The sequence below is a fragment of the Spea bombifrons genome, chromosome 7 (assembly GCF_027358695.1).
Source record: "Spea bombifrons isolate aSpeBom1 chromosome 7, aSpeBom1.2.pri, whole genome shotgun sequence".
Classification (NCBI taxonomy): domain Eukaryota; kingdom Metazoa; phylum Chordata; class Amphibia; order Anura; family Pelobatidae; genus Spea; species Spea bombifrons.
The window spans coordinates 13,742,819-13,765,236 of NC_071093.1; the positions used below are offsets into that span (position 1 = coordinate 13,742,819).

Here is a 22,418-nt window from a genome sequence, read left to right on the forward strand (position 1 = left end):
GCCAATCAACCTCAGACCATGCAGCGATTTTCCAAAATATATGTGCCATCTAGTTGTATTGAGAGTCTAGACATATCCGAATACAAAACTGGAAACAGAGAGTTTTGGAAAGTATTCACTGCTTACTTCTGTCTTAAATTTATAAAATGTCATAATCTTGATAAAAAGTTCTTCAAACTCTGTAATGTAGCTGTGGACTCTTTGATATTGTTGAGCAAGGTCATTTATTTTTCCAGATGTTTCCTTATGAGGTGTTCCCTCTCGTGTTAGAAGTTCAGAGATCTTTACAGCCTGTTGGGTTTCAGCATTGAGTTTCTAGAAACATAATCAAGAACTGTGTTAACAATTTAGCTCTGTATACCAAAAGAAACATTCTAGATGAAGGCTCTGTATTAAAGGAAAGGGAGGCTAAAAAAAACATTTAGGAACATAAGACTGATCAAGAAGACGTAGGTTGGATAAGGGAGAAAGAGTATAGAAAATTAAATTATGATTATGAATGTGATAATCATAGGCTATAGCATGGGGAAGTTGGATATAAATCCTGAAAAACCACCTGATCAGTTAGCATTTTACCTGCCTTGGAGAATATAATAGACTAGAGAATAAAAAAAGGTAAAACTAGAAACAAAATTACTGTTGTGAAAGGTTTGTAATGCTGTAATCTGGGGAAGATGGTCCTGAAAATTATATAGCGGCAACAGTAAGACAACCTCAGCCATGATTAAAACCGGACCTACTGTATATACACAAAGATGAAACAAGTCTCCCCAGTTGCAGAAGGTCCTCCAGTTCTCTCTCCGAATCAAAACCCATTTTTACTAATTATAACATAGGGATCGGGAAGATTTTGCTCATTGGTGAAACTTGTCACATGATAATGACGGATGCCTTATTATCAACTTACCTGAAATTTATCTTTAACGGCATTCAGTTTTTCTTGTGCACTCAAAATATTCTTAAAGTCATTTCCTAGGCTCAGTGAAGACAAAGGCTGCAAATCATCCTCCAATTCTTGTAGCTTGTGAGCCGCCTGATACAAACAAGGGCAGACGAATCACTGGGTGGTTTATTTACAAATTAGATGATGCAATATATATATATATATATATATATATATATATAAGGTCAGTAATGTGTGAAAATAGCCTTTTATACAACATCGTTCTCAATGCTTATGTCTGTGTTTGCATCTCATGCCAAGCTGATTTTTGCAAAAGCTGGTTTATCGCTATTCATGATGATACCATTCATATAATTTTCATTCTATCTGTATAGCTACTATGATGTAAAAACATACATGAACATGGGATAAAGTTGGAGGTAAATATACAAAATGGGTGTTGTGTACTGCGGAAATTGGTGGAGCATGAGCTAAAACGAGCAGGTCAGAGAGAGTGGGTATTGGAAATACGACTAGGCCCTTCTTATTTTAATATTCATTCAAAACACCATAAGAGACATATTATACTACAATGTGCAGGGTTTTTTTTTTAAATAGTATTGTCAATTAAGGCATTGAATGTTATGTTAATTAGCCAGCTGGCAATTTCCAATGTATCATTAATAAGAGATCAACTGATTCTCTCTCTAGTATCCATGTTCCCCATATTAAAAACTATTCATTAATTGAAAATATATCTTTGCTTTGGTTTCTGATGGGAGCACAGTAGTTCTTACCGATCTCAGCTGCTCTTTAATTGATCTCCATTGCGTTGAGGAGCTGTCTCTGTCGATATTCTGCTGCCATGTTGCCCAAAGACCGGTTAGCTCTGCCTTCTCTCTATTTAAATTATCCATTATGGTTTCAATGCATTCCACTTGGGTATTTTTTAGGGTTGTATTTCTATTCAGCTGTAATAAATAAAAATAAACTTACTGTCGCCTTAAATGAAGCAGTTCATACATACAGCTATGGGAGTACTGATCTTACTTCCCTGTCTTCACGATCAGCATTCATTTTAACCATAGAAGGTAATGTTTCTACTCAATAAATGCAAATTTTTTTAACTACATGTGTGTTATAAAAATATTTCATAGTAATGTTTAATACCCAAACCCTTCTCAGAAATACAGCAGTTGTTTAATCATTTTAAATTGTATCTCATTCATAATTCATTATTTTGTGTTGTTTTTTATGTGAATAGAAATATTCCATATTCCTGTTAAAGGGACACAGTAATGCACATGATAGCTGAGTGTCACTTTTTAAAATAAGAAGATGCAGAAGATGCATTCGACTGAACCCCATGGATTATTATTATTTAGAGTAAGTAAAAATTAAGAATTACAGGAAAAGATTGGCTAAGAAATGAAATATAAAACGCTGGGACATTCTCACCATTTTTATTATGTTCAAACAATTCTGCCCCATATCTTGAACAGAGAAGAGATCATCGAGTACACCCTGCAGCTGTGTGTTGGCTGAATCTAGGGTGCTTGATTCTGGATGCGACGCATACATATTCTTAAGACTCTGGATGTGAGATTTCAACTTGAAAAACATATTTAAAATTAGTTTTTTGAACAATACAATATTTAAGAACTGACATTAAGTGATGTTGATTGGAAAAAAATAAATTGGTTTAATGTGCATACTCATTCATGTTAGAAGTTTACTACCATAACTTACAACCCACTATCAGGATTATCCGAATGCAGAGATTTTATTTGGAACCCCAAATAATTTGCAGAATTTAATCAAAATCCTGCATGTTCTGTAACTAGATGTGCTATAAATTAACCTGTGGTTGTTAAAACTGAAATGCCGCTTAGTTTGCCTCTAATGGATTCCTATGCATACGTTCATGAAATATCATTTTTTCGGTAACAAAATCTCAATTTAGCATGTACTTGGGTAATGTATTCAAATTCTGGACATTAAGTTGAGCACTAAAATACATGGACTAATGTAATTTTTAACCCTTCTATGACCAAGGGTATATTGTATTTAAAGAACAAGTATGACTTTAATTTTAAATAATAAAGTAGTATTTATTAGCACTTAAATCCAACAATTCACTGGTGCATCTACACTGCAATAAGACTCTAATATGATGATGTTATGGTGACAATACTGGAACACACAATTATTTAGTGCGGATATTCAAAGAACGTGGTACTGGCTACCGCTGGCAGGGGAGAGTCCAGGCTGTTATTAGACAGCATGATGGACTTTGCATTGGCAAGGACACACTATTAGGCCCCACCAGTTGTTTTGAGGTCATGAATGGGTTAACTAATCTAAGAAAGAAAGAAAATATTGAGTCATTAAGGGATATTTGTCCAAACCACTCCTAAAGAACAGTAATATTACTTCTTTTAGGATTCTACAAAGAACACGTAATTAACGAGTTAATACTTGCTGACTAAGCACTGTACTTCGTATATGTTACATTGAAATATAACTTGTGTCTTCTCTTGAGGAGCGGATTTGTACAGACTTGAGGTAGACCATTATTTGCATTATATATTATATCATAACTTTTTAATACCTCTTTTGATGATTTCAGAAATTCAATGTATACATATAAAACTTCTAATTTCTCCTCAATAGCTTGATCCAGAGTTTTCAGTTTTTCATCCAAAAGGCATGCTTTATGGGCAAATACATCAGCATCAGATGGTATCGTTTGGGCAGCCTCCTTTAAGAGCTGGGCAGCTTTGTCCATGCACTGCAATGCCTCCTATATGAAATTCAGAATAAGACAGGTTAATTAGTAGTTGATGCAACAGAATTCTGCATCATATTTAGCAAAGTTAACGTACAAAAAAACATTTCAAAGGTCAGATTAAGAAGCTTTGGGCCCTGGGGCTTCTTTGGGCTCCTTTGGTTTTCTTGCCTTTAGTGAGCTGGTTTTCCCACTTTTTCTCTGCTTTCTGCCTTTTGTGGTATTTTTCCCTTCTGTTCTATTCTTTTCTCCCTCTTTGGCAGATGAGATAGTAGTGGTATTTGAAAGTAGCAACAGAGAAATTATTGAAAGATGTTCTGCTTGACTCATCCTCTGGCTAATAATCTAAATCCAGGTCATCGTCATTGACATTGGATGGCCATATCCTTTTCCACTTGTGCACAAGGCAGAGTAAGACTCAATTCTGCTGCAAGAGTTGATCTTTCCTCTTCTTACTTTCTTCTGACCCAAACATAGATCTGGTGCTATCATCTGCCAGTGCTTGCCCATCTTTACTCTGGGGAGTTAGAAAAATTCCAGTGATGGCAGCGCTTGCTGTAGTGATGGCACTGGTGGAGGTTGGGGTGGCACTGATAGTTGTTTTATTCAGCACCTCACCATCAAATACTGACATGTGGGAACTTTCCACATTTAACACAGGAGAGGGTCCTTGACACGCCACACTCACCGCCCATTCCCCCTTTAAATGGGGGTGTTTCCCTCAATGTCAGCTGGACTGCCCAGTCTTGGCCACATCCCACATGGGTAGGCTTCGAGTAGCCAAATTCCAGAAGCTCCCAGGTATGTCGGTGGGCAGTCCTGCTGACATCACAAGACACACAACTGTTTAAGGGGGAAATAAGTGAGCCATGTGAAAACACCCCTCTTGTGACCCGGGGTTTTCCAATGGTGACCCAGAGAAAATGCATTTTTCCTGGATTCTCCAGGCGAAACCCAGAAATATCCCAGGTATGCCCATAAATGACATTACTTCTCAACATGCAGTGTCAGTGAGGGAGGACTGACACACATTACAGGACCTGCTGGAACAGATAAGATGTATGGACCTGTCAGAATGCTGGGGCCCCGGAGCAAATGCTCCTTGTGCTCTGCCATTAATTGGGCCCTGGGCATTTGGATATGATTTTCTACACATATGTAAGAAGTATTGGTTACCTTGGTCTGGTCGGCCAGCTCTTCCAGTTTGTTCCGAACTTTCTCACACTCAGTAATGCTCCAGCCTGGATCACTGTTTCTTTCCAAATCTATATTTATTGTCTGAATCCACATTGACACCTGGAAAATATGTCTATGTACTGTATATCACAAGTGGAAATTGTAGCCAACATTATAACGTTTCTATGAGAAACAGCAATAATGTAATAACTAAATTACCTTATTATTACCTATTTGTTATTACACCAATTACATTACGTTCCACAGCCTTTCCCTGTATCCATATACCTTGATTACAAAGGCTAAATTTAGATCTAGGGCACTCTTTAACATGTACCCTTCATATCCCCTAAAAGAGTACACATGCTATAGGTAGGATACTAGCAGAACCAGGGACAGCCAATATATAGCAAAGCTCCTTAAAAACAGCTCTTCAGTAAGTACTCACAATATCCACAAATAAATACAAGTGCTAAAAGACTTAATCCTTAAGTGATGATTTTTCTTTCAGTTTCATTGCTTATTTAATGGTTGGTATTGTTTATTTAAATGTTGGATTTTCAGATGAAAAACATAAGGCGAGCTGACGGAGTAACACGAGTATTGCCATTTACACGATACCTTCCCCAGATGTTCCTCAAGTGATGTGATTATCGGCTGTTTCTTTAAAGTGACGTCCGTAGATGTGGGGCTCTGCCCGGTAAGCTGATGTACCCTTTTCTGAAGGTATCCGATCATTTCCTTAATTCCAGTCATCCCCGAGCTAAATATGAACCAAACAGCTGTTAGCACCTTTCTTGGCTCAGGCTATTGGCAAGATAAAAAAGTGAGACCAAAATAACTCTGCTACTGTAGTGTAGCTCAATATACACCAAATTATTAGAGGACAGCATAAATGTATTCAAAAAGAGCTTTTCAGAAGATATTAATCAGCTTCACAACGAATCAAATTACGGTAAGTAGCATAATGATTTCTTATTAATGGATCAACTCTTGACTTCGAAAAAGAACTTGGCTCTTATAATGTCCTGCCTGGCTCCTGAGGAATAGTATCTCAGTGTGTATGGTTCCCTTGCTCTCTTTGCAGTCCAGAAGGAATCGGCCCATGACCTAGGAAAATGTTGATAATACTATGTTTGTGAATGGCCTCTGTGGTCTACAGTAATCTCCAACCATATTGGAATTCTTGCCCATAAGAAACATTCTTAGGAGCTTCAGACCACTTTGTCTACAAATGATTACAAACAACCCCATTTCAATCCGTCTATACTCGGAAACAGAGTTATTAGTTTGAAGCTCCTTAAGACTGAGCTAAAATGCACAAGATGAAAGCCAACATTCCATTTATATATAAATAGAGGTTATTTTTCCAATTCCATCCAATCAAACACTTGGCATTTGTCTGATACACAATCTCACATGAAATGGAAGTTTACTGTGCGAGACATACCGCACTATGCATTCAGAATTCATTTCCTTTAACCCCTTTTTTGTTGGATCAATTTACCACTAACTTTATTTATTAACCCCTTAATGACAAAGCCCGTGCATGTACGGGCTCAAAATGCATTGTTTTCAATGAGTTTAGGGACCACCCATTGTCCTTAAGGGGTTAAAGTTACTTCAGCTGCATTTGAAATGTATAAACAATAGGTCTAAATTGATTCTGTAAATGTTACAAATTAGGAATAAAACTATCTATGCAAAACAATATTCCATGCCATTTGTAAACTATTATTCTTAAAGACGACTGGCATCTAGGGTTAGCATGTGTGTAGGAGCATATGGTATTCTGGTATATGGTATTTGCTAGACTTACGCATTCGTTTTCGTACAAACTTTATTTTTTGTCTGTTTTGTGCATTCATATGAATCACCGAAAACGAGGGCGATCTCCAATGAAGAACAAACTGCAAAGGTGCCGAAAAATTGCCATGATTTTTCCATTCCTCGCCACCATGACCGATAGGTAGAAGTAGCCAAAAAAAACAATAGGTGGTCTCATTGATGGTTATGGATGTGATTGATGGGTCCAACAACATGTGGGTTTTTTCCTTTTTTCACTCTAGCCAATTAGCGTTTACACGGGGATGAAAGTAGCATTATATATATAAATGTACTGACGCCATTTTAACTTGTCAGTAGCAGCAGTTACAGACTGATGAGAGTTGGAGTGTGAGACAGTGACAGATAGCTGAGCAGAGGCTGAGATTGATGCTCTCTACTCACCTACCATACTGCAATTAAACATTAATAATTAAATAGTTAATTGAAAATTTTGTCCAAAGAGATTTTGCTCGCGGTGCACATGTCTAGTATTTGCTTGGGTGTATGCCAGCATTTGGTGTTAGAGCAGTGACATATGCAGGGCCGGCCGAAGACTTAACGCCGCCTGGGGCGAAGTTTAAAACGCCGCCCCCCCCCGATGCCGGGGGGGGGGCGGCATTTTAAACTTCGCCGACGCCATTATCTACCCCCGCCCCCCCCCCGGTACTTACCTTTAAACAGTCCTGCGGCGAGTCTCCCTGCTCTGCCACGGTGCCGGCTTGTAATGCTGAGCGCCGAAAATTGACTTCACTTCCGGCGCTCTGCATTACAAGCCGGCACCGGGACCGAACAGGGAGACTCGCCGCAGAGGAGAGAGAGAGAGGGGCGCCGAGCGGGTAAGCGAAAACCACTCGGTGCCCCTCTCTCTCTCCTCCGCTTCAAAAAAAAACAAAAAAAAAGCGCTTGGGGCGGCAAAGTGCCGCCCCTTCTAAAGTGCCGCCTGGGGCAATTGCCCCAGTCTGCCCCATTATAGGGCTGGCCCTGAACATATGCCCCTATCTGCCCTGGGTAGGTTCAGTCTACTCATTCTGTCACTCTCTATTCTCTTCCCCTCCCAGGAGCCACAAACCCTGAGATCACCCCTGACACCATAGGCACACACACTTGTGCTAACACCACACACATGTATGCAACAGATGAGTCTTTTAAGCTGTTTTTTTAATTATTCGGGGTGTTTAACACAAATTTCCCTTCACCCCATAACTCCTTGATGAAGATTGCATTGGAGTCCCACTGTAAGCAAATCTCCTGCACTCAATCTTCCTTGTTTTAGCAGACTGAGGATGAACAGATAGTCCTACAGATTGTTTTTGTAGTGTGCTGCTCCTCTGTACAGCCGCTATCCCACACATCTTAATTATGGTGAGGTATGATTTTAGAATTAGGAAGCAATGTATCAGCTCTCACATTAAGCACATGAAAGAAAAACAGGGTGGTTTTAACAGCAACACTTACATTTAAAAGAAAATATAATAAATCTTATATATAGGTACAATAAGGACTGAGCATAAATTGGAATGGGGTCGCTTGATATTTTTAACGTCCTAGCAAACACAAGGTTTAGTTTGCTAAAATATACCATAAAACATCTACAGTTTGTTTCTCCGTAAATCTGAATACCCCTCTAGCCAACTCATACAAGATATGCTTTATAATCGTAATATATAATTAGACAAACACTTGCCAGCAAGGCCTCAAATGACAAATAGATAATTAGCATAGTGCGTAGACATTTCTTACACTTTATTCACTAATTCACACCTACAGCTATAATAACACTTCCAATAACTTGTGGCAGTGTGGAAGAATATACAAAATAAGAAATAAACATCCTGTCAGGGGTGTTTTTTTCCAGTGTATGGCCTGCATAGAAAGCCCTTGGATTTATTAAAGTCTAAATCCTTCTTTGTTGTTAATCAAATTAAAGACAGCGTTTCGTATTGTTCTTAAGTCTGAGTATTATCTAATCTCACACCCTTTTAAAACAATATATATTTTAAATATATAGTAAACAAAAATAACACAGTGTAAGCAACAGTATTGAACTACTTAACCATAAGTTTAAACCTAAATATACGGTAAATAAACACTCTTTTGATTATCAGCACAATTTTGGGAGTAAAATATTTTTTCTTTTCTCTAAACCATTGAAAATATTTTACTGATAGTGTAACAAAAAGGATATTGATAAATATTATTTTATTAACTTGTTATATTACAGTTTAATGTCCCCAATGATCAAAGTGTGCATGTGAGCCAAAAAAGACTTTCACCAACGAATACAATTTAAAAATTACAACTAGAGGTTTTTTTAAGATAAATTTAAATATTAGTCTCGTGAGCTTGTAATTTACCATTTAGCAGCATCCAATAAATCTTAAATATGCTTTTTTAAATAACATAGTATATTTTTATTATTCTACTGATTTTGCCTACGATGGGTCCAATATAACGCTGGCCAATCATTAGTCCAACACTTTAAGGAGTTGCTGGTGGTTGGAAAAATATTCATTGTGTTAAAAACACTTAATGTTCTTTTAAGTATTTAAATAGTTACTACAAAATGATATATTGATGTATTTCTTAATTGTTAATGTTTTCATATTTTGTCACATCAAACACAATATATGGGTCATCCATTAGGTTTTTAAATGAATGAATAAAGGTAATTTTTTTGTGAGAATTTACACAGCAACTTGTTGCTGCTGCTTGTTTATTTGATGAGGTGCCAGGAAAACAGTCACGACAGACATATTATATTTATTCAACTGTTCTCTTTAGATTGCAGGAAGAAGCATGTTGTTATTTTTTTACCGTATAAAAACAAAATTCTACTCTACAAAATTCTAGAAGTGACATTGAGTCTACGAAATGTATCTATTAACCGGTTTACCCCATCTATGCAGGAGGAAACTTTAACCCAATAAAAAAAAATATATAAACTATTCCCTAACATAATGACCTCTCACTGACCTATTTATCCCCAATTCAAAACAAACATCTTATAAACATACTATACAGTAATTATACAGAGAGATAGCCTCTTTAAAGCAGATCTGTCACTTTTACTGTACACTGAATTAAGTTTAATCAGTGCTGATTAAAATGTGTGTAATAATCATTACATACATTTCAGCAATCCACTTTCTGTAAATGCAACTCATGTCTGCCTCCTAATGGGCATTTGGAAAATTGCAAAGAGGGTTCTCACCAAAACATATTTCTGTTACTATACTAGAGAAGCTTCACAAAGTTTATTATTTTTGTATGTATATGCTCCCGGGTGGGTTTTTTTACTCTTTAAGTCTTAGTATTATCTCATGTTGTGAACTAATCTCCCACTCTTTTAAAACAATTTATATTTTAAATATATAGTAAACAAAAATAATGTATAGTGCAAGCAACAGTATTGAACTACTTAGCAATAAGTATAAACCTAAATGTAAATAAACACTTTTTTGATTATTAGTATAATTTTGGAAATACAATATTTTTTCTTTTCTCTGAACCACTGAAAATATTTTACTGATGACTACAATTTAAAAATTACTACTCAGATTTAAGATAAATTTAATAAGTAAATATTAGTTTTGCGAGCTTGTAATTTAACATTTAGCAGCATCCAATAAATCTTAAATATGCTTTCTAAAATAAAGTATATTTTTATTATTCTACTGATTTTGTCTGCGATAGGTCCATTATAACGCTGGCCAATCATAAGTCCAACAACATTAGGAATAGCTGCGGAATTTATTGGTGGATGAAAATTATTAATTGTGTTAAAACACTTAAATAGTTACTACAAAATGATATATTGATGTATTTCTTAGTTGTTAATGTTTTCATATTTTGTCACATCAAACACAATATATGGGTCATTTCAAGGGTGGAGGTCCCTGACACCTTCTGTACTCACCTTTCACCTACAGCAACACAATCCCAAGGTTAACCCCCGACAAAGCCTGTACATGTACGGGGTCATGATGCACTGCATTGGTGACAAAGCCTGTACATGTACGGGCTGCTGTTATTTACCTGCATTGCAGCATCCACGGAAGTCTCACCTGTGAGGCTGGCCGTGGATCATGGGAGGAAAGCCCTCCCCCTGAAAAAAAAAAACTAAGGAAGGGATCGTCAATAGCTTCCTGAGCATAATCGGTGTTGCTGACATACCTCGATATCGAGACATGTGAGTAACACAGCCCCCTACCCCGATCGCCTTGTGATTATGCCGAAGAGCAACCACAAGGGCCATCAGTGAATTGGCATTACTGCCAAGATGACGGCATCAACTGTCACAAGTCAGAGTTCACAGAGAACTCTTGCTCCCCCTTCAGGTTGAATGTAAGTATTGACAAAAGTAAGTTGAACCCATCGATCACAGCCATAACTATCAATGAGACCATTTCTCTTTTTTGGCTACTTCTACCTATCAGTCATTGATATGTCCCCCCTACACACAGTCCCTCCCACTTTACCTCATCAAAGAGCACCAAAATGGCTTATAATAGCACCAAAACAGCATGCAATGGTGGTGGCTACACATGGCAACAAACAGATGAATCCTAAAAAAATGTAGGCCCTTTTGCAATTAGTTTGCGGCAGTTTTGTCGGAGATTGCCCTCGTTTTTGAAGATTTGTACAAACGCATGAAATGGAATTTTCTTTAAAAAAACAAGCCTGAATGAATCTGAAGTCTACTAAATAGTTATAGGGTCCATATTAAAAAGGAATGGGAATATTTCCACTACAAAACTGAATTTCCTAGATATATTATAGAGAAAATGATAGGAAATGCCACGTTTTGGCCTGTCTGAAACTCTGTGTTTCTGCTCCAATTTAACTTAGCAAGGTACATCATGTGTGTTATGATGTTTTTGCTCGGAGATTCCAGATGAAGTGTTGCTTCTTTGTGGAGAATCTCCAGGTTGTGGAAGCGGTGTGGAGGCATGCCCACAGACATCAGCGGACCACCAACTCACCTGCCAACACACTTCCGGAAGTTTTCCCAGTTATGCCCATGACATGCTGTTAATGGTGCAACATTTTATGGAGACAAATGGAATGGGAACAGATAAAACTCCCAGGAAAAAAATGGACCACGCTATCCCTTACAGCATCATTAATGGTTTTGGTATAGGTTTCTTAGAGTGTTCTGGGAATTTAAATTTAATTAAATAAATCCAAGTTAAAACAGGAAACAGAAATTATTTTTCAGGTAATTCAAGCATTTTTGTATTCACGGATATAGATATGTCCTGGCTCTGATGGAAAAGATGAACCTGATTTTTTTTTAGCTTTAACCACAACAGATGTACTATACCCTCAAAACATCAGTATGGGAAATTGTGTGTGCTGTAGACCAAAGTGTCACCTTATCAGGTTAACACTTATCAGAGTATCAGTGTGATCTCAGCTGCTTCACATTCTCTACTTACACATCATGGTAAGTAAGAAACTTAAGAACAAAGAACTTAACAAATCCATCTAGTCTGCCTATTATTTCCTACTGTAAAAAACTCCAATCATGTGCAGTCAGAAAGTGTGCCAAGTATGACTGCATTACAAGGTTTTATATCTCTTAAAGTAAATTTGGTGTATAAAGAAACAACATAAATTATTTTGAAAATAAACTCTACTAATACACTGTAACTGGGTTAAATATATGATTCAATTAATAGATTAGAAAAAAGAAAATAAGTAAAATAGCCATGTTCATTTCAATGTTAAAGAGTATATTTTTTTCTTTTTAAAAAAGTTGGCATTTCTTGCTTCCTTTAAGCAAAGAATTTCGGCCATTCCAGTAAACATCTGTCTGCATCCATTTTTGCATCTTTATAGAAAGGCTTTATCCTGATAGGTATGTAAATTTCTATTAATATGTAAAATGTATGTGATGCTTAACACAATACCCGTAAAGCAGTATTAATACGTAGAACCAGGCCCGGACTGGCCATCGGGCACACCGGGCATTTGCCCGGTGGGCCGGGCCACGGCAGGCCCGCATTGACTTTAGGGGCTGATGGAGCTGCAGCTCCAGGCCCCTACCCTACCTACGGCCGCAGTAACGCAGGGCATAAGGGGCACCTGCCCCTTAAGCCCGCCGCAACTGCGACCGGGTCCGCCACTCTAAGGGGCCGGGAAGTCCCCACCAAGGCCGGCCTTACGGGTCTGCGGCCGCACAGGGTTTAAATTTAAACATCGGGGTTTTTTTTAACTTTATTTAACATCCTCCATGTTAAATAAAGTTTTTTTTAACTTTATTTAACATGGAGGATGTTAAATAAAGTTGAAAAAAAAAACCCCGATGTTTTAATTTAAACCCTGTGCGGCCGCAGACCCCTAAGGTCGGCCCTGGTGGGGGCTTCCCGGCCTCTTAGAGCAGGGCGCCACACTCCAGGGGGCGCGACGGGGGGCGGTCCGCACCGGGTGCCGCTCATCAGGGGCTGCCAACTTGCGGCACCCGGCACTCCTCCAGACACGGACAGTAATGTCCGCCGCTGGAGGAGCAGGCTCGCAAGGGAGCGGTATCGGAGGTCTTTAACAGACCTCCGGTTCCCTTGAGTGATTTTAAGCCGGGTTCAACCCGGCTTAAAATCACTCAAGGGAGCCGGAGGTCTGTTAAAGACCTCCGATACCGGTCCCTTGTGATCTGCGCGGCAACAGCTGTCGTGCGCCGGGGTTTGCTGTCAGATCCCGGCGCACAACACTGAAGCCGCGCCCACCGACCCGGTGACCCGGAAGAAGACAGAGAAGACAGAAGAACTGAAGAAGAGGAGCGAAGAGGAGGAAAAGGAGCTGTAAGGAGAAAAGAGGAAAGGTAGGAAAACATTCAGTGAGAGTGGATTGGTGTATATATGTGTGGTTTGGTGTATATATGTGTTGATTAGTATATATGTGTTGATTAGTATATATGTGTGGTTTGGTATATATGTGTGGTTTGGTATATATGTGTGGATTAGTATATATGTGTTGATTAGTGTATATGTGTGGATTGGTGTATATATGTGTGGATTGGTATATATGTGTTGATTGGTATATATGTGTGGATTGGTATATATGTGTGGATTGGTATACGTGTGGATTGGTGTATGTGTGGATTGGTATACGTGTGGATTGGTAAGTGTGTGAGAGTGATGGGTGTTATGCTGTACCATTTCCAATGTCTTTTTCATGATCTAATTATGCTCTAAAAGTACATAATAACTCCCATCACTCTATACTGTTCCATACAGTGGCAGAGCTGGGAGGCAGAGGCCTTGCACCCCCACCGCAGGACTCCTGAAAGGTAAGTGAACTTTAAAGAGGGAGAGGGTAGATAGTTAGGAGGGGGTAGTTGCGGCAGGCTTAAGGGGCTCTGCGTTAATGCGGCCATATAGGACCAGTCAGTCCAGTCCTGACTGGACCTATTTTAAGGTGGGGGCCTGGAGCTGCAGCTCCATCAGCCCCTAAGTCAATCCTGCCCTGGCACAGGCGCGGTCGCAGTTGCTGCTTGCTCCGGCAACAAGGTAAGTAGGGTGAGGGAGGGGGGTGCAGTGAGAAGGGGCAGAGGGGGGTTAGATAGTGAGAAAGGGGGAGAGGGGATAGATAGAGGCGGTACATATTGAGAAGTGGGGAAGGGGGTTACATAGTGAAAAGGGGGAACATAGTGAGAAGGGGCAGATAAGATGAAGAGAGGGGGTAGTGTGAATGCGTATGAGAATGAATGAATAAATGTGTGGATGAATTGTGTGAATGCGTATGACAATGAATTCATGTGAGGATGAATTGCTTGAATGATTTGTGAGACTGCATTAATGAATGTGTTAATGATTTGTGTGAATGATTAAATGCAAAGATGGTACGGGTGGGCTTTAACAATAAATAAATAAATAAATAAATATGGGCTGCTCAGGCTTAAATGCCCGGGCCTATTTTTTGTCCCAGTCCGGGCCTGCGTAGAACTGAACCCACCTGTATGCAGATTTGTTTATCAGCGTCTGTCCTTTATGAAAGGCATCTTTGGTGCAGTTTCTAATTTCTATTTCAGCTTCTCTTTGCTTTTCTAATAAATCAGGAATATTCCGATCTTGCATCTTCAAATGTGTTAGATACATTTCAATGTTTCCTAATTTGTCAAAAGCCTGAAACAATAAAACAAAACCCATAAGATTATACATTTTGTGAATTATTTATAAAATTTGATGGATCTAGGTTTAGAATGACTGAAACTTTTGTTGTTTTCCTCATTGTGTATTTTGCTCCTAAGCGCACAAATTGCATTTGGCTTAATTTATTTTATGTTCATTATTTTTTTCTAGAGACATCGCCGATAATATTATACTTGTATGATCTCTTTTGTATGTTGTGACATCACTTTCCTATTTCTCATCACTAGTGACACCTTTCCACTTATTCAGTTATCCAACTCTTTTTTTATGGTTTTTACAACTTAAAACCCCAAACAAAATAAAGTATATTAGAATCCCATTTAATGGTTGGTTTAGATTTCATTAAATGAACACATGTATATTATAGGGCTTAACAAAATGCAAAACCTTCCTACAAAATATGTAGCAACAGCAAAGAATTCATCTGGTGGAATTTACGTACGTGGGAATGACTCCAAAGGTTGATGAATTACTATCTTTATACACCCATGAAACTTAAACAATGACAAGGGGATTGAGACTTATTGAGTCTCAATAAAGATCCTCATATGTTGCTGTTTCTGGTTCAGACTAAATGTTTTCCATGTAGACACCTTTATATGGAACTTTTGTGAAGGTGATGAAGGACACTGGGTATAAAACTGAAACAACTTGTCATGCAACCAGTAGAAGAAGTAAGAGTTTGTTTTTTTGATATCAGATTAGGGAAGAAAAATACAAGGATAATATTCCAAGGCATCAGAAAAATCTCTGACACTCTGACACACTTTGCGCACTTATTTCTTAACCATTTAATGCTTGTGTTGCTCACAATACTGCTGTAAAGAACAGGGGACCCATGTTAATGACTATTGTCATCGCAGAAAGGATGCCACAACTATGTCATTTCTCATTGTTCAGTTAGCATTTCATAGCATTTAATATATTTTTAATACCCACCTTATTTACACTTTTAAAAAAGCCATTGGCTTCTTGCAGAATGTTTTCTCTTTCTTCCATAAGCTCCCAGAAGTCGGAATAAAGTGCATCTAGCTTTTTCTTTGCTTCCATTAAGTTCTCCCTTTCTTGGTGGTTCTCCAGAGCAAATAGTCTGGTAGCTTCCTTGCTAAGCTTTTCAACAGCGGAAGTCCATTCCTATAAAAATAATTGTAAACAGTAAACCTGTGACATTACTTCACCTGGAAAAGAATGGACCACAAGGAACACAAAAAGATAACACAATGATGACTTGGGGTGTTAACAGCACAAGATGATAATTTATGATGATTGTCATTATTGGTAGTAATAGTAGTAGAAGTAGCGGTATTTAGAGTCAAATTCTGATTAGTCCAAAATCAAACATTTTTCTCTTACATCTATAGAATTGATGAGATAGGGCACATATTTTTTTTTTAAATGAATTTTTCTCCCAATAATAATAAATTATTTATATTGCAGTGTGAAAATACACTATGTGGACAAAAGTATTGGGACATCTGACTATTACATCGACAGTGACTTAATGACATCACATTCTAAATAGATTTCTGCTTTCCACAAGATTGATTTGCCCATTCATCCAGTAGAGCATTTGTGAGGGCAAGAAGGCCTGGCTCGCAATCTCTGTTACAGTTTATCCCAAAGGTGTTCGATGGGGTAGAGGTCAGGGCTCTGTGTGAGCCAGTCAAGTTCTTCCACACCAAGGTCATCCAACCCTGTCTTTATGGACCTTGCTCTGTACACTGGGGTGCAGTCATGCTGGAATAGAAAAGGGCCTTCCCCAAACTGTTCCCACAAAGTTGGCATTATCCAAATAATCCTTTGCAATTATATTAGCACAGCTGGAAATGATCGTGTTTTCCATTAAAAGAGCTAAGTGACCCCAAACTTTTGAACGGTAGTGTATATACACATTATGCTGATTTATTTGATTGATAACCAATTTTAATAAGCACTGCAGCAATCAGATAACAGACATAGGATACTACTGTGGGAGATCACATTCATTATTCATCACATTCAAGCATTCATTATTTCCATGGATGGCTGATACCAATCTGTAAAATGTACCTGCTTATATATAATTTATCTTAAAATGTTAAACAGGATTTATCAACATTTGGTTTTCCCAAGTAATTCCTTACAACTAGAACATATCAATTAAGTTTTAATTTAAGCATTCATGTAAAAAAAAAAAAAAAAAAACCTATGTTAGTTTCTGCAATCTCACTCTAAGATATTTGTGAGAATGGATTTTCTAAGGAACCGACAGGTTGTAGTCAATCTGTACGGCAAGAGGCACATCTGCCATGTGATAAAACAATGCAGGTGAGGTAAGAGCTTCCAATGTGGACTAACGGCAGGATTATTACGCAATCTGCTCTGAGAGGCATGGAAAACTAAGGAAAAATGTGGATTCCAGAGACTGTACATTTTAATCTAAAAACAGAAATTTAAATAAGAGCAATAACACAATGATAGATTATTTCCAGCGAGTCGAGTTTTTGTATATATCAGACACTTGATAGAAGAAATCATTTAAATAAATAGTAGCTTCAACACAGCATCTATAGAACCAAGCAACTTTTACAGTACATTGGGGTTCTGCACACTCAAACGGACAGCTAAGTCTGTGTTTATTTGTAAAAAACGGACACGGCATTAAGATCTGAAGAGGAAGGCATGGACTTTATCAAGAAATGGAACGGCGTTACTGGAGGATTTTTCCATTCATTTACTTTCTGGCCACATGGTGGAGGAAGAGACACATTACGCGAGAGATAATGAGTCTGCACAAAAGCCCCACATCAATCACAGCGTATTTTGCCAGTAGCAATCATCTGTTACACAGACAGTTTTATTGATGTAACATTTACACAAGCCTTTATGCTTTCTAAACTTTTATTTGGTCTTGCTGGGGGTCAAATGTTGCCAACAAAATTACAGCTAGCTAAGCGTTTTGTTTGAAGTACGTACTTTATTATGATGTTTACTCAACTATTGCTATTTTAATAACCGCCTTTAGAAAAAGACAACGAATTCGGCTCATAGGTACAATGCTTGGATATGTGCAAATCATTCTCAATATATATCTCAATGGAACAAAAAAACTACATTTACCAATCAATAGTTTTCAGTAGTTTGTTTTGTGTGACTTATAGATCCTTTAACCAATCAATAAGACTGATTGAATTCACCTTTTATGCTCCTGAAAAATGTGCGACAGCATTAAAGTCTTCTTCCATGTTTTCGTATAATGCATACAGTTATAGTATAACATTGCTTTTTCATCATAAGGAACAGGTTTCACTATAAAGCAGACTACACATTCGACCCGAGTAGAAGTTTTGCAGGGGCATCTCAAGATAGACGTGAATATTGCTTAAATCAAGAACTCAAAGATACATTTTCTTGTGTTATACCAAGTCATCCTGTTCTTACACCATTTCTTCTCCTCAATTACTACATAGAGCATTAGGAAACATTAACATCTACTCAGGACGTACACAGCTGATGCACGAACTCAATGTTGTTTGCCACATCCAGATCCCAAGGCCATTATAACAAATTCATTGGCATGTTGAATTGATCCATTGTAATATTATTGGTGTTCCTAGAAAGAGGGATTAGTAGCGTTACCTTGGCACTATACACTTCTTGTTTGTGTTTTTGGAGAAGTTCTTCATTCTCAGTCAGTGATGTACCTAGTTGGACAGTCTTTAAATACATTTCTATATGGTTTCGCAGCCAACAGGTGACCTGTGACACAAATATAATATTAACAACTTATCTGCCATATGCAATTTATAATATATTAATGTTAAATACTGTATATGCTCAGACAATCCTTACACCTGGAGATCAACGCTGTCTAAAAAGCCATGCTATTATCTGTGATATTCAAAGCCTGCAAGGCAGACCTAGGGAGCTCCTAGGCATACATATAAAGCATCTTGCATGTATAGGTTTCATAATGGAAAATAAGCAACTTGCTTCTGTTACAGATTGTCGGTTAGGTCACGTCCTGATTTTTTGGTTCATAACACCAATAAGTGCTGAGGAGAAGCGTCTTTTCATATTTTGTTAGTAGCCACTTTTGACTGCCGTAAGTAAAACTTGCCAAGACGATGGGACTGTCTGTTTTTTCCCCAAATACCTCCCTATCCTGTGAACAGACATCCCAAAAATCATAACGTACTACAACTATAATTCTTACCAGGATTGATTCACTAAAAGGGAATGTGTTAGTTTAGTTAAATTGTTAGCAACAGAAAATAAATCAATCACAAAAGTAGCATAAAAATATAAATTGTATTACTGCTTGCATTACATGTTATCCTCTAGGTGATTACTTTACTATAAAAGTACCCCGACCCCTGTCTACTCTACTGACTAACATGGTGCCGTCCTCTAAATATTCACTAACATTAAAATAGCTCCTAAGCTCATTTGCAGTGGAGCTAAGGAGAGTTAAAAATCAATATCAGATTACCTGATTGCAGATCTCAAATCGTGAACTCTATGCTAATCCCTTTACGGGCCCAGTGATAAATTTACAACTGCGGCCCAGAGTTTAATAAAGTCCTGTTTTCAGGTTAATACAAATCAGCCACGCTGCACGTTGAGTAGTAAATATGCAATTTAGACATTTTGCCAATTACTATTGGCTTCTATTAAAGGCACTTATACATGTTAATAATTATGATAATAGATATGATAGCTGCAAGGTCGCTTTAAATGTTCATGGTGCCCCCTTTCCAAATTCAAGGAGGATTCTGCGTTTGTCATTTATTCCACATCCAGATATTTGCTGTGCATTACATGTGTTCGGCCAAACACATGGGCTGCCACATGATAGTGAGTACCGCCAGTCAGCTCCAGGACTGCCTCGATAAGATCTTTGGGGGGGATTGAACTACACCCCCTAAGCGTATGCCCAAGAAGCACCTCCATTGATTTAAATGGGAGCACTTTCCTGCCACTGATTGGCTGCTTCAAACATCTGTTTCACTATGTATAACAATATTTCTCGGTATTGACACTTGACTCGGATACATATTACTAACAGGTACAAAAACCTGATGTGTATAAAGCTCTTTTGCTATAATGTTGTGTCTAATCTATGTAGAATTTGCCTGGTTAATGTAGGACATACGTGTTATCTATTACAATATGTCCAAGTGATAATTGCTGTAACATTTGCTTTGTGCTAAACGAGTTGTAGGTCAAATAATTACTTTGGGCAGATGGGAACTATTTAAAGATGTTTTATTATGTGTCGCTATGCGGGGAAGAAAAAAAAAACACACAAAAGGAAAAAGTCTGCTGTCTTTTTCACGCCAAACATGTAATGCTTTGACATCAACTTGACAGTCTTGATTTGAAGAAGCAAGTGCTCTGAATGTCTTTCCATTGTATTACCTTATCTTCTTGTTGGTGCCACTGACTGATTTGTAAGACCCGCTCCTGTCGCCTGTGCTCTTCCTTGAGATGCTTATCCAGCTGCCTTCTCCTGTCTTGCAGCGATTCCACCAGACTGTCAATTCTCAAACAGCTAATGCGGGCTCCCTGAGTCATTTCCAAATTTGCATTTGGCTGTTTATTCTTGAATAGTTCGATGAATTCTGTCAGCTCCTGCTTTCTATTTAACAAGGCTAGTGATCGTTCAAGAAGAGCTAAAACAAAAAAGCAACACAAACTTAATATTTTCTCAAGGGATTTTTTTTTCTTGTTTGGCATGATAAAAGTAACGTCAGTGCTTATAGGGATTCACAATTTTACAATTTTATTTACATGCCTTGATTGAGATGAAGTCAGTAAATGTATAAAAAACAGGAAGGGATTCTTGGCTAATGTATTTTTTTTAATGATGTTTATTAAAACAGACCTCCTATTAGGACTTGCGAGCCATTCTATGCAATGATACGTATTATTTTTGTTGTGAACAGGGGTCTGTCTAAATTGAGTAGCACACCACTAAAAAAGAATAAGGAACACTATGACATTCTTACAAGAGTATTAAAAAAATGCATTTCACTTAAATGTCTGCTTTTAACTGCTAAAACACTGACTGTGAATAGAATTATTCTGTTCTATTCTACAAGTATTTACAAGTTTTTACTACAAGTTTTTATTTGTGCTTTTATTCTGTTCTGTCGGTGGTCTACAGTGAATCCCTTTGATGGTAATAAATACATAAAGCAGAACGACACATAAAGGTCCACTTCATTCAAGAATGTGATATGATTGGAAATTATGTTGTTGGGGATATGCGTAAGAAAAAAAGTTGTGTTGTTACCAAGTGTTGTCTTGTTTAATATATATGTTTCTCTCTCCTTTGGCACTGAATGGGTTTATCCTCAATCTAATATTATAACACTGCATACTTAAGAGCCATCTGTGAGCGGCGGAAAAGAAAGTCTTGCTCCAAATATTTTTAGAAAGGAGTATTGTTTCTCCGCCCACTATACCCCAGAATAGAAATCTATTCTATAATGAGAGCAGCTGGGATCTTGGCATGTACAGCACGTTCTCCAAACACTGCAGCCTTAACCCTGAATTACATAGTAACACGTTTCTTTCATTCATTCACATATCTTTTTCTGATTTCCAGATAAATGTACAGACACCGCCGTGCAAGGCCAAATCACATTTTCACATAGGAACATTATTTTTAATCAAGTTAAATATCAAGCATGCTTGGATTATTTTATATCGTAAATTTTAGATATAAGAATCCATCTGTTTGCCGCTCAACGCACACAAAATCGAGGAAACACAATGAGTTTGTAAGACCTTTTGTTTAATTCAAGACATCTGTATAAAGACCAGTTTATATTTTTGGATTAATCGTTACCCTTATGTATTTTTGTACATTCTAGCTATTTTTAAAAATAAAGTGAAAAATGAACAAGACCACTAATTAGATAGGACATCTTTGTATATTTATGTAAAAACATCAAAAAATGGAGATGAAGTTGGTCTGCAAAGAACTTTTGTCTGACATGAAATACATACGGCAAATCTGTTCCACCATGCTATTTCATTAAAAACCATTGGCAATTGAATGTGTTATTTTAAAACATTTCTATAACACGTAAGTTGTTAGCAAATTTCATGTTTTGCAAGTTTCAGTTGAGTTCAATGAGACCTTGCATGTTCTCCTATTGTCAGGAACCACAGGGATTCAAACCTGCAACCTTGTGGAATCTAGGTGAATCACCTATCCACTACTCAACCGCATGGATTTTGGATCACAGCCTCCTTCTGCCTCTCCTTGGACCATGCTGTTCCCTAATGCTCTTGAAACACCTACCCCTCGTTTGGTCAATTAAGGCTCAATATAAACCAGGCATTAGCCTAGCCTCATTGCTAGAGCATTGTGTTCCTGGCCCTGTATACTGACCTACCGTGTTTCTGCATCTGATCTGTTTTTCTGACTCTTGGCTACTTCAACGATCCTGATATGCGTACCAGACCCCGGCATGTCCCAGAAGTACCTACCTGTCCGGCTGCTTCCTAGCCGCCTGCCCTGCCGGTGGGCTTCCAGTTTCTTGCCTGTTTTTATCCTGCTCTCTCTGAACACCTAAAGATGGTGCCCAAGAGAAAATCTTAA

At 37.9% G+C, this 22,418-nt stretch overlaps 1 protein-coding gene across 3 annotated transcripts in view; it reads right to left on the reverse strand.

Moving 5' to 3' along the window:
• CCDC141 (coiled-coil domain containing 141) overlaps window positions 1-22,418 on the reverse strand; it is a 64,575-nt gene that overhangs the window by 23,512 nt on the left and 18,645 nt on the right. For all 3 annotated transcript variants that reach the window (XR_008355073.1, XM_053471640.1, XM_053471641.1), the window contains exons 5-15: window positions 20,225-20,478; window positions 18,443-18,562; window positions 15,764-15,958; window positions 14,628-14,797; window positions 5,469-5,610; window positions 4,848-4,967; window positions 3,495-3,686; window positions 2,342-2,494; window positions 1,681-1,854; window positions 908-1,033; window positions 127-315 (exon numbers count right to left, since the gene is read on the reverse strand). Coding sequence is in view for 2 of the 3 variants with exons in the window: in XM_053471640.1 (XP_053327615.1) it covers window positions 127-315; window positions 908-1,033; window positions 1,681-1,854; window positions 2,342-2,494; window positions 3,495-3,686; window positions 4,848-4,967; window positions 5,469-5,610; window positions 14,628-14,797; window positions 15,764-15,958; window positions 18,443-18,562; window positions 20,225-20,478 (1,835 nt within the window). In the remaining variant the exon portion in view is untranslated. The remainder of the gene's footprint in view (window positions 1-126; window positions 316-907; window positions 1,034-1,680; window positions 1,855-2,341; window positions 2,495-3,494; window positions 3,687-4,847; window positions 4,968-5,468; window positions 5,611-14,627; window positions 14,798-15,763; window positions 15,959-18,442; window positions 18,563-20,224; window positions 20,479-22,418) is intronic.